The 16,842-nt window shown below is 34.3% G+C and overlaps 1 protein-coding gene across 1 annotated transcript in view; it reads right to left on the bottom strand.

The window, feature by feature from the left end:
- Positions 1-16,842, bottom strand: part of DIAPH2 (diaphanous related formin 2) — a 260,049-nt gene that overhangs the window by 186,803 nt on the left and 56,404 nt on the right. The window contains exon 18 of the mRNA XM_082488260.1: positions 14,161-14,275. Coding sequence (XP_082344386.1) covers positions 14,161-14,275 — 115 coding nt within the window. The remainder of the gene's footprint in view (positions 1-14,160; positions 14,276-16,842) is intronic.

Raw genomic sequence — 16,842 nt, 5'->3', positions numbered from 1 at the left:
TAATAGCATTACAGCTGAAACAAGTATCAATCAAGTAAAACTTGCAATTTCAAGAGAAGATGAGGATATATTTTTTTTGGTCAGCAAAAACGGAAGAAAAAATCAGTTTTGCACATTAAACCAACTGGCATGGGGAGGGGAGCATTTTTTGTAAATACAACTCCACTGCAGGTGAGCCCGATACGTAACTGGAACTGGGCCACAAATGAGACCACATCTTGTCAGTTTACACTTCTACAGGAAAAACCACCACATTGTATTTCATATAGAGAAATTTGAGAGAAAGTACATTTAGGAAGTAATGTATATGTACGAGCTATGGTTCTGCTGAAAGATGGAGGGAACATCTCTTTCATACTGACTTAAAAGAATTATTTTACAAAGAAGGCCATAAATTTTGCTTATAACTACCTCTTTGTTTACGGTGGGGTTTTATTTATTGATGCAAATACACAGTTATTCCTGGAACTCAGCTGGAAGCTTTCAGGACATTAAAGTATAGGTGCATATTCTATTTAATGGTCAGCGCAAACTTCCCTAGTAAGTAGCTGATCTGTTTTCCATCTTTCCTCCAGACTTTTGGGGTTTTCTTCCCCCTCCCACCTTCACCTGGGTCACACATCCACAGCCAACTGTGTGGTTTTACTTCAGCTGAAGGACCTGCACTACCACGCTCAGACTTCCAGTAGTACCTAGATACAGAGCTTGCTTTACCAATATTGAGAAAGTTTCCAGAAAACATAGCTACAGTTACAAATAACACACCCGAAGGCTAAAGACATTGTTTTAAAACCATCCTGCATAGAATTATAGAACACAGATGTAGAAGTGACAAGTGATTGGCCTTCAACTCATTATTGGTGTACTTTATGTACATACATAGATATAAATTTTTTACACATGAAAGATAAGCACACTTTAGGAAAATTTCCACAACAGATAATCTTAACAGTTCATTTAACAAAGAATTACTGTAAAATCCATGGAATAGGCTATTTAATTATGTTCTGAGTAACTAGCTTCAAATTAAATAGGTTTTTCTACTAACTTAAATTCCCTTGCAAAAAATGAAGTTGCAAAAAAATACTTGAGGAAGAATATCTTTTGAGGGTTACTTTTTCTGTTCTGACATTAGAGAAAGCATTCTTTTCAGTCTAATCTTTTACCTATTCATACAGAATGTGTTTTATTCCAGGAATACAGATTTTTATTTGTTTAAAAACAAACAAAACCTACTTCTTTTTTCAGTTCAACACAGATTCTTTTTTCAGTTCAACTTCTGAATTTCTTTTTCATCGAATTCATGGAAAAAATACTCTCTGCAAGAGCATTATAGATCAAGACTACTTCATGAATGTATTCATATTTCATGCTAATTAGTCTTTGTAAACAATCCCTTTCCCTGGTGTGCCTAGTACATGTGTCTCTGTCATCAAGTGCTCGTTAAATGTGCTATAGTTTATTTGAGCACTGCATCACTGAGACTGAAATAGACATTTCAGAATACAAAACTGGCTTTCTTCCTCTGCTGTATTTCATAAAGCTGCCACAAACAAAAGCTCTATTTCCTTTAGAAAAACAAGGCATATAGTAGGTACAGAATATACTAACTACTAACAAAGTTATCACGCAGCAGGCTGGAATTCCAAACTTGTTGAATACACACATGTGGGTAACACACTTGTTTATGTATGACAAGTAGTGATCTTTACTCCTTTCTAATGGGGACCTTTGAGACACCAGAAGTAGGGAAAAAAGCATGCCTTTGAGAGTTTACCTCCTCTTGACTTTTCTTTGTAGCCAAAATTGACTCTTCCACCTTTCCTCTTCAATATTTTTATTTTTAAAATTTTGGTAACTCAGGTCTAACAAATTAACACATGAATTCTGTAAGTTACCACCTAAAATTTACAACATTATAACTAAGACAGCTCAATCACAACATTGTTAAAAATACATAGGAGAGACCTTTTAAGATGATACACAGCTGTTCTCACTCCAGTATTTTTCCTTCCAGGGCTTTAACACAAAACACAAGTTTACCACAACCCCAATACCAACCACTTTCTGAATATCAGTTAGTAGCATTTCCAAAACCAGATTTTTATGAATGATACAGAATAATACAGAAGAGGCTAATTAATTTATTAGTTTTTGAACTACCAAGCAGTTACCAAAGTTTACTGACGGTATACCAACAGATACCTAGAATTACTCAAGCAATAAAACTGTCATACTTTATTTAAGCAGAAAGACTGTGATAGTAAAACCGTCATACTTCAGAAAAAAAGAAAATAGCCCTTCTTAAATTCTACTGCTAAAGCTGAGCAGCGGTTTTATTAATATTCTTCAGAAACTCTTTCACTTCCACAGATTTCTTAACCAAGTGATGGTCTTACACCACGCACTTACACACATGGGACATCCTCTACAATTTCATTTTCACACTTAGCACTAAAAAAAGGCAGATGAGTGTATATCTGTAGAAGTCATACAGTCGTGAAGTAACTAGCAGGGTTCCTTATTTCGTATCCTTGCTCCTCAAGTCTCCAGTGGGGAAGAGTAACCTATCCTAGTAACATTTCACAAGGGTTAAGCAGTGCTAATTAAACTTTAACTGAAGGAATCACCTCCACATTAGAGCATTTGACCTGGATTCAGAATAGATATAGTGTTGATTTTGAAAATGAACTCAATTTCTACAGGAATTGTGTGGAATAAATTACAATATAACTCAAAACAATCGATGAATAAAGCTAGGAACTTTCAAATACCTCACACCTCAAACTATTTCCCATCTGTTTCTTAATCTGAATATAATTTAATTCACATACAGACTACTTGTATTTGCTTTTCTAAAGCTGCAATTATTACAGTTCTTTATGTAATGCTAACCAAGATAATATCCAAACTACTCAATCGAACCCTTCTGATACACCAATGCTCTGAAAAAATACTAACTATTGCATATGTTAAGAAAGCAAGTTCCAGGAATAACAAATAGGAAACTTAGGAAAATTGCATCTGTCTGACCTGTCCCCCATTAAGTTTTTCCCTTATGAATATACCACAAAGCTTTTAAAAACAGAGTCCTGAAAGAGACATAATTAAAGTATACTACAGACTGAGATCTCCAGTAAGATTCCTGCATCTGTTCAACCCTATGACACGATCATTCTAAAAGCATTATTTATGTAAGATTTTACAGGAAAACAAGACAACAAACAAAACAAAAATAACACAACTGAGATTGATCCTAACTTCTGAGAAAGTCTGTATAGTTTTTTGGGGTTTTTTTGTTTGTTTGTTTTTTTAATCTGGGATATTCTTTATTCACTGTCACATGATGAAAACAACTCTACAGTACCAAACTGAAAAAAAGAAAATTCCTGTATGTTTCAAAAGAAAGTCTTCACAAAGTATCAGTGTTCCCTCACGTTAGTCCACCACAGACAGAACTTGTGGTCAAAATATTACTGTCAAAGTAATTTAGAAAAAGAAAGCCTGCCTTTATTCTCACTAATACTTACAATAATGCCTTTCATCATACGACATTGTGTTTTATCATACAGAATTAGAGTTCAATACAATCAACACAGAACTACCAGTCACTCCTAACTAAAATGAGTAAAAGACTTCTTTTGTTACAGTGTTTTTTAAATACAAATTAGGGGGTGAATATTCTGCTGCTGATCCACTTCTAGCAAATAAGTAGTATAATTGCTAGCTGGTCATACCAACAGTACATCTATTTTACTTAGTATGGTTTTTCAATGTAAAATATATATTCTTTGTGACTCATTGCTACAAATTACCTTCCACATGGAAAAGGAATTATTTAACTTACTGAAAGGTAAGCGTGCTAAAATGTTATTTGAAATAGAATACGAAGAACTAAAATTTACAAACATTGCCTCCTAATGGGAAGCTTTGTTTGTTTTGGCCCCTTCAGAACACTATTCTCATTTTAGTTCTTTTGTACTACGATGAACGAAATGGGTACTGATGCTCTTGAAATAAAAGATACACACTCCCTTCAACAGGAGCAGGTGTTTTCAAACAGCTACCATTAGCACAGTGGCTTCCTCATACAAAAAAAATTTACACAGGAACATACATACAAGTAATTCTTGGGTGGCCTCACTTGTGATTCTCCTGAACAACAGCCCAGCTGCAGCAAAACTACATGCATCATTCCTAAGGTCAGTTTGGAAACTGTGCTTCCCTATGTAACTACTGAAAGCTTGTTTACAAAGTATAACTATTAAGGAGTCAGCTTCTGCAGTTAAGCCTTAGTACCTGATGCAAAACTGAATGTAAAGAACACATGTGCCTCCCCCCCCCCTTCTCTTTTCTCTTGATATTTTAAACATAGCTAGACTGGGTATCATTGTCCGGTACAAATGGCCCCTGACACTTCTAGGCAGAAAAGCTCTTATTTCATTGGTAGTCATATACAAATATTTTTTCTTTAATCAAGCACTTCCTGTGATTGTTGTTTAAATATTTTTAAGATCACTAAAGATCAAAAGAAAATGCATATATAAAAATATGAGTACAGACACACAAATATATACATATGCTAAGTGGTAATAATTTCAGGCATCAGTTTATTTAAGTAATGCAAAGCTTTGTCCATCCCTGAGCTTGAAAGTTTACCTATTGTATAAATGCAGTTGAGAAGGAAAGGAAAAGATGAAAAATGGCAAACTAGTAACCCACTCTTTCTTCTCAGTGCTTGAATTTATTCTGTTGTTGAAAAAGAACAACAATTTCAAATACATTGAAGGATGAAAAAAACCACTAGCCTACTTCACTTCTATGTGAAACTGAGATATGAAGACTGATTACCTAAAGCATGCAATCTAATTAAGTGAAATTCCTGTAAGACACAAACATTTGGTTACCCTACACTGCAAAGCAGCATCTTCCTTAGGTTTGTATTCATACACTTCTGAAAAGGAGAAAGCGAGGAGGGAAAGGAAACATACACATGCTGAATTAATCAGAAGACCAAGGGAGCCACCTGCAGTTAGCAATCCAGAAACAAACACATTATGAGCTGGCGGTTTTTTTCTTTCTTTTTATTTTACCAAAGCAATGCATACGGTTGAGCTAGTGCAACAGATCTGTGCTTAATACTAGAGAATCCTGTATTAAGCAGAAGCTTGCTGTCTCACACCTACAAATACAGCTGTGTTACAGGAACTTTGGACAAATCTGCCTCCATTTAAAGCTTGTAGAAATTTAAGTGATTAATTTAACAGATTTGATCTGAGCTTCTTAGCATATCAAATTCAGACCCTTTTTTTTTTAAAAGTACTAATCCCTTTTCCTTTTATTTTAAGTACGAAATGTAAATGAATGCTAACAGTTTTCTTTCAAGTATAACGGTGCACCAACCTCATTCTTTGGCTGCTACTTATCTCTTTACTAAGAAACAGATGAAAAGTAATATAAACAAAACTTTTTTCTCCCCAGTAAAAGTGTTTCACTACCTCAAGAAAAAGGGAAGGGCTGATGAAGATGATGAATATTTCATATTGTCATTTGTCAGTTAAGAATAACAGTGAATATAAGCTTTGTAATGTTGACAGAGGACCACTGCACAGAGGTAGAACCAACCTTGAAATATTACATCACTTGGATAACAGAATAAAAACTTTTAAACTGCATTTAATGTATGTGAATCTAATTATTTCAATGAAAACATTTGAGCTGATTCTGATCAAAGAAAAAACACTGTCTGCTTCAGCAGACTAACTGGTCACAGAAGGGGTTAAAAATAATTAAATCCATGACAGAAAGACATACCTGTTAACTAGGGACCAAGGGGAAGGAATAAAAACTCAGCTGAATAAACAGTATCTACTGTCTTGCAGTGAAATGAGACTATCTTACTTTCTTCCTCCCTCTCCTCAGCATCTGGCTGAGGTGTAAATAGAAATTTAAAAAAAACCCTGCAAAATAATACACTATCCTTTAAGAACAGGTGGTTTCACAGAAGAAAATAGTTACACTCTATTTTATTCAGGAGATCAAAAATCAGATTTAGAACACAAAAGACATAGCTTTAAAATGCCCTTCGTGATTTGGTATATTTAGCTGATTTAGTAGTCAGTTCTACATTCCCTTCTTGCATGAAGGTACCTTGCACAATTGAAATTAGAAGGTACAATAAGGTTCAAGAGATACAAACTATTGTAAACACACAGTGGCTCGAGGAGCAGCAGCAAAAGGGCCTGAAAGAAAACTCCCTGAAGACTGCATATGAGTACTCCACATGTGAATGTAAAGTGATATCTTCTGCATGATGTTACCAAATAAGGCTACAGTATTTGTTTGCACGTGGTTACGATAGAATTAACGTGTTAATTCTATCAACAAAATGTGTACAAACCAGTTGGTTGGTTTTTTCTTCAAATAAAGCCTGATAAAGTATATTATGGACATTGCATCTTCCTGGTTTAAATGATCTAATTTGTTCAACACACACAAAGACATTAAATAGAGTTATGTCCTTCATGTTGCTGTAATATAGAACTTCTTTGGGAAGAATAACAACTTCAGATACTGAAGTAGGTAAGTTGTTCAAATTTTCTGGCATGTTTTCCTAACAATGGAAAATATAAATTTAAGGTATAATAAAGTGTTCTGGTGGATGCAGCAAGCAAAAGAAAATAAAGGCTTAAGTGGGGGGGAATAGCAGCCCACCTACGTTCTGGCCTTTAATTCACTACACCAAAAAAGGTGACATTTAGACCTCAAATGATATATAACCGCAGAAAGTAGGAGGCAATCAAAAGACTACCGCAGCTCAAGTTTTAATAATTCACCTTAATTAGAATGTAGTCATCCAAGGACTTTAAGGCAGGGAAGAATAAGGTACAGAAATTTTACCAGAACTGAAGGAAGTCTCAATAAGCTACCCCAATTAACAAATGCAAACAGAAGACACTAGTCAATGATCTACTAGCAGAAAAAAGGAAAATGTCAGTATCTTTTAAATAATATGTTACCAGCAAGCTACAACAATCCAAAGTAGACTTAAAAGGAGGAAAGTTTCCACTGTAAGATCATATAACTTGTGGTGAAGAACTCAACATGCTGATGACTAGCTGCAACACCATTTAAGCTTAACTCTTCAGGGGGACAGAGGATGGGTGGGCATAACACCGGAAAAAAGAAGGGGTGGATGATAAGTTTATGTTTGAGTGTTATTATCAACATAACTGGAATAATGGTAATGTTTGTTATATTCTGATTAGACTTAACACTTCAGTAAAGTACAAATAAGTGTTGAGGTCTCCATATAAGGTTTGTATACTTTTTGTTTGTGAAAACATTGAGTGCAACACCTGCATACACCTACCATCCCACCTACTAAACTAATAGCCAGTATTCTACCTTCAGCTACTTATAGAGCCAGTCCCCACACTATTTCCAACCAATTTAAGAACATTTACCTTATAATGTTTACAATAAAATCAATTTGGATAAGCAATTGTTATCTGCTTACACTTCTGCACAAGTACAGTTTCCTGAACTGTTTATAGTCTAACCTTTATAGCCTAAAAAAGAAACTATTTATCGCCTTCAAATAAGCATTATTAATAATGGTGACAAAAGAGGATGTTGATATCATTACTGTAGTTAGTCTTATTTAAACAACATCTTTTTCTTAACCTCATCATGTCATATGTTATATCTTCCTCAGAAGCAATGTTAACTTCCTGGAGCATTCTTCAGCTTTTTTGGTTAAGTTTGTTATGCTCTTTCTTAAATTTTTCCAGCCACCCTTTCACACTACTTTCAGTTGCCTATTTCAACCCTCTTCCTCCTCAACCCACAAAACAAGTTTAGATACTAAAATCCTGGCACCAACCAAAACCATGAACAAGTTTAAACTACATTTTAGTTAAATCTAACAATGTTTTACTAATTTATGTTTACTAATATTTTTAAACTGAGCTACAGATGAGTCCTAAAAGTTGTTCACAAAGGGAGATATCGCAAGTAGGACTAGACAGCCACCTAAGTTTTTATATTGTAATTACTGAAACAAGACCTTATTAAAATAAGCTATTTAATATATTTTATATTATGTATATATTGTTACATTACACATACAAAAATCTAAACTTTTTTCATATTTTGTTCAATTATAGTTTACATACAAGTTTGTCATTTCTCTTGTCCTTTCTCACTCAAAGTCCCATAAAGTGAAAAATACAACCCAGCTATTAAAACCTTACTTCAGTTTTGAAAACATATCAAAATGATTGTTGAATTTTATTTTAAAAGTCTAATCAAAAAGAAGCAACAGAAGCCTGATCGAGAAGTTTTCCCTTGAGGTAAGTTGGATGGATAATGAATTCTTTACTGGAACAATCCCAATAGTTACAGACTATTATGTACTAATTACTACCTTTACAGATCTACTGTACACATAATTAATTTCTTCAGAGCACTACTATCATTCTTGACTGGCAAAATACACAACCTAAATTACAAGAGCCAGAAATTAACATGATCCTTTAGGGAGAAGGCATTAACTTGCTTTGTAGTGTTTTGCAATTAGACCATCAATCAAACAGCAAAAAGTGATTTTGATAGCAGCAGGCCAGATATGTCGAGCATTGTCGTATTATTACAAAGTTATCTGAGGCTGCAAGCATATGATGTATCACTGCTTATCTACACAGCCATAATATTTTAATCCTTTACTTTGCTAAAAGACACTTTACCTGCTAGAAGACACTCCATCATACAATTATATACTTATTTAATATTCACAAAATTAAACACCAACATGAAGACTTCTTCTGATCATATTCCACAAAGCACTGCAGTCATCACACTGCTGCTGACGCCATTCTTTTCCCTTATACCAGTAGCCAAAAAGTATCATTCTATGAAAATCATGATATGAACAAAAGCAAAACTTAGACAAAGAATGTTCTAGCTGCGCAACATAGTGTGACTTGCTTAAATGATTTTTAAAATTAAGAACACTAACATTTTTAAATACTTCATTCTAGTTGGGATTTTTGGAAGACATTCTACAGAAATATAAACACACACGTCCCGAACCCCACCAAAAAGCAACAGCCCAAGCTTGCAGAGATGTATAACCACACTGGATTAACAGACTAAGCATAAATTCTCATTCAACATCATTACAATATTTCCCTCACTAGAAAATTATTATTATTATTATTCATTTAATCATAAGTGCTTTTTTTTTTTTTTTTAGTTCTAGAATTTTGATAGTGGAATCATCTGAAGATGTCAACAAAAAGGCATTCTTAGCAGACAACGCACCTCTTTATTTCACTGTGTGTTAACAGCAATTAATGACTTGAGATCACATAATAGACTTACAAGGACAAGATGCATTTACCTGATCACTTGGATCTCCTCTCCTTAGTTATGAAGAAATACTGCAGGGTTCATACTAAGTAATCCAACTAAAGAGGATTCTTGAGTTTGTTTCACATCCCCTGTATACTCCATAGACTGGAAAGGGCTTTTCTTTAATTAAGGAAACATTTATGTGATCACACAAAGCCTAAAATCGATCACACAAGTTTTAAAAAGGAAAAAACCTCATTATGTAAAGGTAATCCTCCTTTTAAAAAAAAAAAAAAAAAAAAAAAAAAAAAACAACAAAAACAAAAAACAACTTGCCTGAAGAGATCGTTCCTTGAAGGCAAGATTTAACTGTTTTAAAAATAAGAAGATAATGTTGAGCTAACAATACCTCAATAGAATTCCTTCCTCTTGCTATTTAAATATCAAAACACAAATCAATCCATTATAAGATTGTTTTGCAAACCAAATACTACCAAGCCTGAAATTTTCAAGTTGTGACAAAAACTGTAAAAGGATGATGCGTGTTTTCACCAGCAAAATCATGGCTTTCACTTTGAAGCAAAGCACAGTTCACAAAATTCTGGATGATATCAGATTCTGTCTTAGAATTAACCAGGTCAAAAGAAAACAAGTAATTGATTGGAAACTCACACCATCTCTACTCTTTTCCTCTTTGCAGCTACACAAGGAAATACGCATGTGTGTGCCATTGCCACCACAATGCAGTAACTGGCCCAGATCTTAATACCACCCAACTCATTAACGACCACCACAGTTGCCCATTCATTGGAATATCTTTTTTTTGCCAACATGGTCTATGAGATTATAATCATGGTTTCCATCTCTGCACCTGGAAGCACAATTCCAAGCTCAAAACACTCATCTAAGACCTTTAATGAAAATTGGAAGCCCTGAAGTCCGTTCATCAGAGACCCTTAAAAGATAGCTGGATCATCTTTCTCTTTAAGAAAGCAATGGAAAAAGCCTTTCCAGACTGTACTGAGACAGTGATAATTAGATCTCAGTTAACTTAGTTCAACCGCCAAGATCTCAAAGTCCTGTAAAGTCTGAAAGGGAACACTTTTTAATGTTTCCATTGCTTCCCCTACAACAGATGTTTTCATAACTGTACTCAGTACCTGATTTCACAGGCCAAATACTGCAGTTAGTACCATTAGTACCGATTTCATCCTAACTAAATACATCCTACATATTCGTGGGGCATTATTATTAATATCTAATGTTATAGCACCAGCTAAAGATTTAAGCTTATGTATACTTTTTAAAAGAAAATTTGGATCTAAGTATATTTGAAGTACAATCATTTTATCAGTCAGGGAACATTCCTTTTCACTCCTGGTGCTCTGTGATTGAACACTCATGTTTTACAAACAGATAACTGATGAACGGAATAATTCATTAATGAAAACTGTGCTTCAGAAGTGTGTTACTATTACTTCCCCTACACATTTCGTATTCCCTGCTGCTTTGGTTGCCTTCCTTGAAAAGGTACTCAGGTAGCAAGGCAGCACATAGTGTTGTGACAACCAATATGAAGTTACTCTTGGAGTATCTTAAAACAGATCTATGTTAAATAAGGAAAAAACCTCCAAGTTTCACTCTCATTGTGCCAGAGAATCATGAATAGAATTCAGAGATTTAGTCAGATTTGAGTGCTGCAACCTATATGGAATTACAAAATTTTAAGTGTGTATACTAGCATTTGTTTTAATTCAGTTACTATTCCCACCGGCATTCTAAAATGCCATGAAATACAAGATAATAAACAGTAAGTCATCAAAATTGCTTTTGGCAATTGTCAGTTTTCTTCCACTCATCTGTTTGTTTGTTTTACATGCTGACTGTGCTCTCCAGAGAGTATAAGATGCACTTCTATTTGTCTTTCTATCGTTCTCCTGTAATACATTATGAGACCACAGCAAGAAATGGGACTAAAGCAAAAGAGAAATTTGATCCTAGATTATGCTCAAAATAAGTAGTTTTGATATTAATGAGCTGACTGTGGCTGTTAAGGCAAAAGGTGAGGAAGAATAGCAAATATCATAGAATCATAGAATTGTCTAGGTTGGAAGAGACCCTTGGGATCATCGAGAATGTCTCCCTTTGCAGATAACAGCTGCAGAAAAACTTTGCTTCTGGAATGCAATTATTTGAGATTGTGCTGCAACTAAAGTTCTCTGAGACTCTCCTTGACTCTAGTAGGTTTTTAAGTTTTAAGAAAAACTTGGAACTCAAAGAAAGACAACACTGACTTTCTCTACATGTCCGCCAAATAAGATTTTAATGTCCTGGGTGTTATGTAGTAGCATTTTTAACAGTCTTCCCATCCTTTGCTATGGCACATTATTTTCTACAACCGTTAACTGAGAACAACATAAGGAAGAACAGGAGAAATACCTGCAAGGCTATCACCACAGTAAGCTATTTGGAGACTTTATGTTGTTCATGGTTTCATATGAGAGGAAATTCTTGTTGACATTGTTGCACAGTGCTAAAACTAACAGCTATGTCAAAATTTCAATAGGGTTTTTTCAGCATTTTTAATGAAGAAGCTTTTCCGGAATTCAGAAACATTTATTCAGATTTCTGATGAAAGAATTCAGCTCAAGGCAGAAGCCTGACATTTTGATTAAGAGTCGTCTCATTCCATTCTAAGTGTTATCGGCTGCTAGAGGTTCTTTCCCTTAATAGTTTTCACATCTTGCTGTCACACTAAAACCAGTGACAAACTCCACATCATTTTAACCCCACTGCAATGCTATGAACCAAGAATCTATCAAACCGGTATGGAAAGAAGTGCTAAATTACTGCAGATGATGCTTTTGTGCTCCTGCATGTAATGTCTGAACATTTAGAGCATGAAGTGGGAAGCAGCGTAAAAGCACAATGTTGATGTCTCAGATTCAGTGACTACTGAAAAGAGCAAGAGCTCCAAGTGAAAGAAATGTATATTTATCTTATGAAAAACACAGCTATGACTCTTTGAAGGGGTTTCAAAAGAGCACAGAAAAAGACATTCAGAAATAACTCAAGGAATCTACTAAAGGTTCAGGAACATTATGGTCCTCTGAGAGACCTTCCTTAACCTGAGTTTACTTTTCAAAAACTGTATTAGTATAAACTGCAGTTCTTATTCCTGAAATTCAGACAATAGTCAGGATACCACAAACTGCTATGTGCAATACAACCTCATTTTGAAGAAGGATTTTATTAATCCTCAAGTAATAGATAGAAGTGAGAGCATTCTAGTGGTTTACATTAAAACAGAAGACTCCCTGTGGTTAAAATACAAAGTATCTTGTTAAGTTTTAATTCTCAAAGCCAAAAAGTTAAAGTAAAAAAAAACCCGGCAGCACAAAACCACTTACAATCAGTACACACATTCACTTCAAAATCCTAAGTGTGCGTTTGCTTATTCAGATTTGGCCTATGAACACTTGATACATCTGACTCCATCCAACTTCAAGAACTGCACATCCCTAAAATACATCATATTCTAACCGCTCAATACACAGACAAAAGATTTGTAGCTAAATCAGGAATTCATTCTTTTGGTATCTACCACTTCTTGGACTTCCCCATTAGCTCCTGAGCAAGTTACTATTGAACCATACTTCAGCAGTACTTGCTTCTTTACACTGCCTGAAACAAATTACCGGTAAATGGCCACATATGAAATACTTATCAATTGACCATTAAACATGGATAATAAGAAGAAGGCTTGAAGAGGCTTCAGAAGTACTCAAAGACCATCTGAAAGCCATGAAGATCTGAGGATGGTATTAAAGTATCAAAATCATAACCAATATTCAGTTGTTAGTAACTGCATTCCCAACTCAAGAAATAAAATATTATCATCATATCTCCAATTGAAGGAATTAAGTGTTTGAGAAAGTAATGATTTTTTTCATCTAAAACCAATAGCAGAAGAGCTATTTACATGACATACCAAGCAGCCTCACTTATACTTGACAGAAAGCTCCAGCATAGATTTTATTCTTACTGTATTGTTCTCACTAGTAGTCAGACTCATTTCACACTGCGTTCCAACAAACTCCCTGACACTTTACCATGGTATTATGCAAACAGTTTAAAGAGAGCTTACTCACACATTCAACACTTTAAAAACTAAGTTACATCATTCACTACTGACAGTAACAATGCAGTTTAACTTATATAACTTTGCAGGGGGATGCTTCTTAGATTATACAGCACAAATTTAAATAGTGATTAAAGGAGTATATTTAAAGACTTTTTTTTCTTAAATGACAGCTGCATATAGTATTCAAGAAAAAAAAAAAAAGTGTGTCCTTAGTCTTTGCTTTCAAACACAAGAACTCTGGAAAGCTGGAAAGAACGATGGTTTCTATCCACGTATTCCAGAATCATGACAGCAGGTAAAGAGCTGTGATTCTGTGATTCAACTGCATATTGTAATTGCTACATTTTAAGTCTGACTTGTACTTGTAGAGGATTTTGATTTAGCATAGTGATACAAGCAAGTAAATTTTTGTTACACAAAACCTCCATGGGTAGAATATCACAAAGGTATTATTACAAAAGGTTCCTCCCCTCATGCTGTAAAGTAAGGGAGGAATAATTCTTATAATAGACTGCTATGCTTAGTAAAAACTTACTGCTATAAACTTCCTGCTATAAAACCATTATATGAATTCCATGGTATTGCACAAAGCACAGAAGAGACTGTCACTGCACAATTTCAAACTTAATAAAAGCATAATACAAAGTAAAAGAGAAACATACCTTTCATTTGTGTTCCAAAAGTCACTGCCAATTTTGCAAACAGTTCTGGGTTTTCAAATTTATCTTCTTCAGCTTTTACCCAAAAGCTGTTTTCTGCTATCTCTTGAGGCTCAATCTGAAAGAAAAATGGCATCTCCAAAGTTAATAACTAGTATTTTCAGTAACCGAGTTAAAGCAAATGCTACTAAACTTTTGTCATAACTGGACTGAATTAAGTATAGGTATGTTCCCAGTACTATGTTGTCTTAAAGATGCTTCCTAAACAGAATACAACCAGATGAACTGCACTCTATCTACACAATTATTTTTATTTCTCCCATTCAACAAGTTTTCCAAACAGGCTTGATAACATAGTAACATCTGAGTTTGAAGCATTCTAGCTTTCTCTTGATTTCTAGACAGTTCCCAAATTCTTCACCGCTGATACGCATCCCTGCTACTTGAAGGCTGTAGAAGGAACAGTCTTTCTCACACTGCCAGAGTATGGAATACGTTTTTTGCAAATGATATGTCAATTAGAACCTTTCAGTGACTGAATATTAAGTCTGTAGGAAGAATTATCTTTTTAAATATCTGAAATAAATTTATACTTTTTAAAATCATTTCCATTTTCCAAATATAAATACAGATTTCATTACAGTACCTTATTTGATACTGGCTATATTAAAAGAAGAAAGTACTCTGCAATATAGAAGCTGAAAGCCAATTTTACTCTTCAAGTATAATTCAGAACAGCTATTTTGTTTTCAAAATATGTTCCTCTTCCAGTTTTTAAAGTCTTATCTTGTTTACAGGTTCGTTTAAATGCCAATTCATTTTCAAGGGCTGTTTAACTTCAACATGATATGCAGGAAGTTTATCAATACTACGCTTTTAAGCCTCACTGGAATTTCACTGCAACATGCTGGTACTCTACCTTTTGCCATACGATCAACCTGTTAGCGTGTAGCTGCTTTACCACCAGCTGCAGGTAAGACATTATTAAAAACTACTTTAATCCAACACCAGTGGTGGACAGTTACAACAAAAGGCACTAAATTAAAAAGTAAGAATTTTATTCCCAAAATGATGGCTCCTTAAAAGTGATGATCAAATAGACTTTCCTCTTTTTGAGCATACAGGAGGTCTTTGGCACTCTTCCCAGAGCACTTAAGCAAAGTGTCCATCTGCAGTTACTTTCCACTGTCACACACAGTGTTCAGATGTTCACTTTATTTCTATAAACACATAAACATAATTGATTATAATGAAATTGTCTGCAATGACAAATATGTATTATAAACTAAAAACCTTATTTTTCTGTATGTTTACAGCATAGGAGTCTGAGTACTTTTCACAGTTACAAAACTAGTGCAACTGACTCTAGAATCAGACCTTACTTAACAAGGACAACTGAGTAGTAGAAAGCATAAGTTACATGTATGGCAGGAATCCCTCCCTACTTAAGTGAGATGCCTAAATAAATGAAAAAGATAAATGGATTGTAGGAGAGAAACTATCCTAACCAGACAAAGCAGTGTTGAGTCAAATATGAACAGCAACTTCAGGAGAGAACGATATTGTCGATGGCATACAGATTTTCTTCTCCCCCTTAAGAATATTAGCAAAATATAAGTTTGTGATGAAACCTGTACTCCGTAAGGAAAAAAGTCCAGATGGAAATACCCAAACAGATACAAGGGGTTAATATAAAAATCTGAAAGCCAGAGATCATAAAAGAAGCTAATTGAAATAATAGTCACAAAGCATTTTCTTAAAAGCCCAGGTGGAAATGCATTTCTAAAACATCAGAGCTGCATTTCAAAAGCAGGAAAAATGGCTTTAAAAAAAAATCCAGAAAATTGTATGATAGAAGCTTTGACGAGTGTAATCTTCTAAACAGAAAGACAACAAGTACGTTCAATGGTAAAATATCTTCAACAGACAAACATTTCATAGGTGAGGAAGTGATTTACATACATATATATATATATATAAGGGGTTTAAAGGTTACAAAGTTGTATAATGCAAATGATTCGTAAGAGTACACGAACTAAGACGACTTTTATATGACTAGATGAATTTCAAAGTTAAAAAAACAACCCCAAATCTCTGGATACCAACACTGGGTAATGCCATATTCCTCAAAGTAATACATGAACATCTTTTCCAGTATGGTAACTCCTACATTCTTGTTTCTTTTTAATGATACAACTATGCTACTTAAAATAGTCCATTTTTCTCCTAAAAAATATATATATATATATATATATATATATATATTGGCATGACTGGCAGGAGGTTAAAGGTATTCTGTACAGATGTAAGAAAACAGCAGAACTATATGATTACTTTTAAATTCAGAAGCATTAAAGTTAATGTTTATTCACAAAAAACTTCAGTTTTCTGTAAACACACTAAGAATTATATGCAAATAAACAAAGAAAAGCCCTAACCAATTTCATTTTGCTGCACCCTCTACAGTTACTTGTAACATCACCCTCACCTACAATTCACTATAACAGGCCTGAAGTTTTCAGCATTATCATAATGTACTGTAGCACTAAGAATGCACACTGATGCGTGTTAACCAAAACCAGATTTACAGTCTTTTTCCCCCTAGTTTTAATTCCTCTTCCCACAAAAAAAAAAAGTTATCATTTATCCTTATATGCAGATCATTTTACAAGAATTACAGACAGA

This window comes from Vanellus vanellus (assembly GCF_965231255.1).
Source record: "Vanellus vanellus genome assembly, chromosome: 10".
In the NCBI taxonomy this organism is placed as follows: domain Eukaryota; kingdom Metazoa; phylum Chordata; class Aves; order Charadriiformes; family Charadriidae; genus Vanellus; species Vanellus vanellus.
Note: the sequence above shows the minus strand (reverse complement) of the source record. Positions and strands in the feature narration are given on the sequence as shown.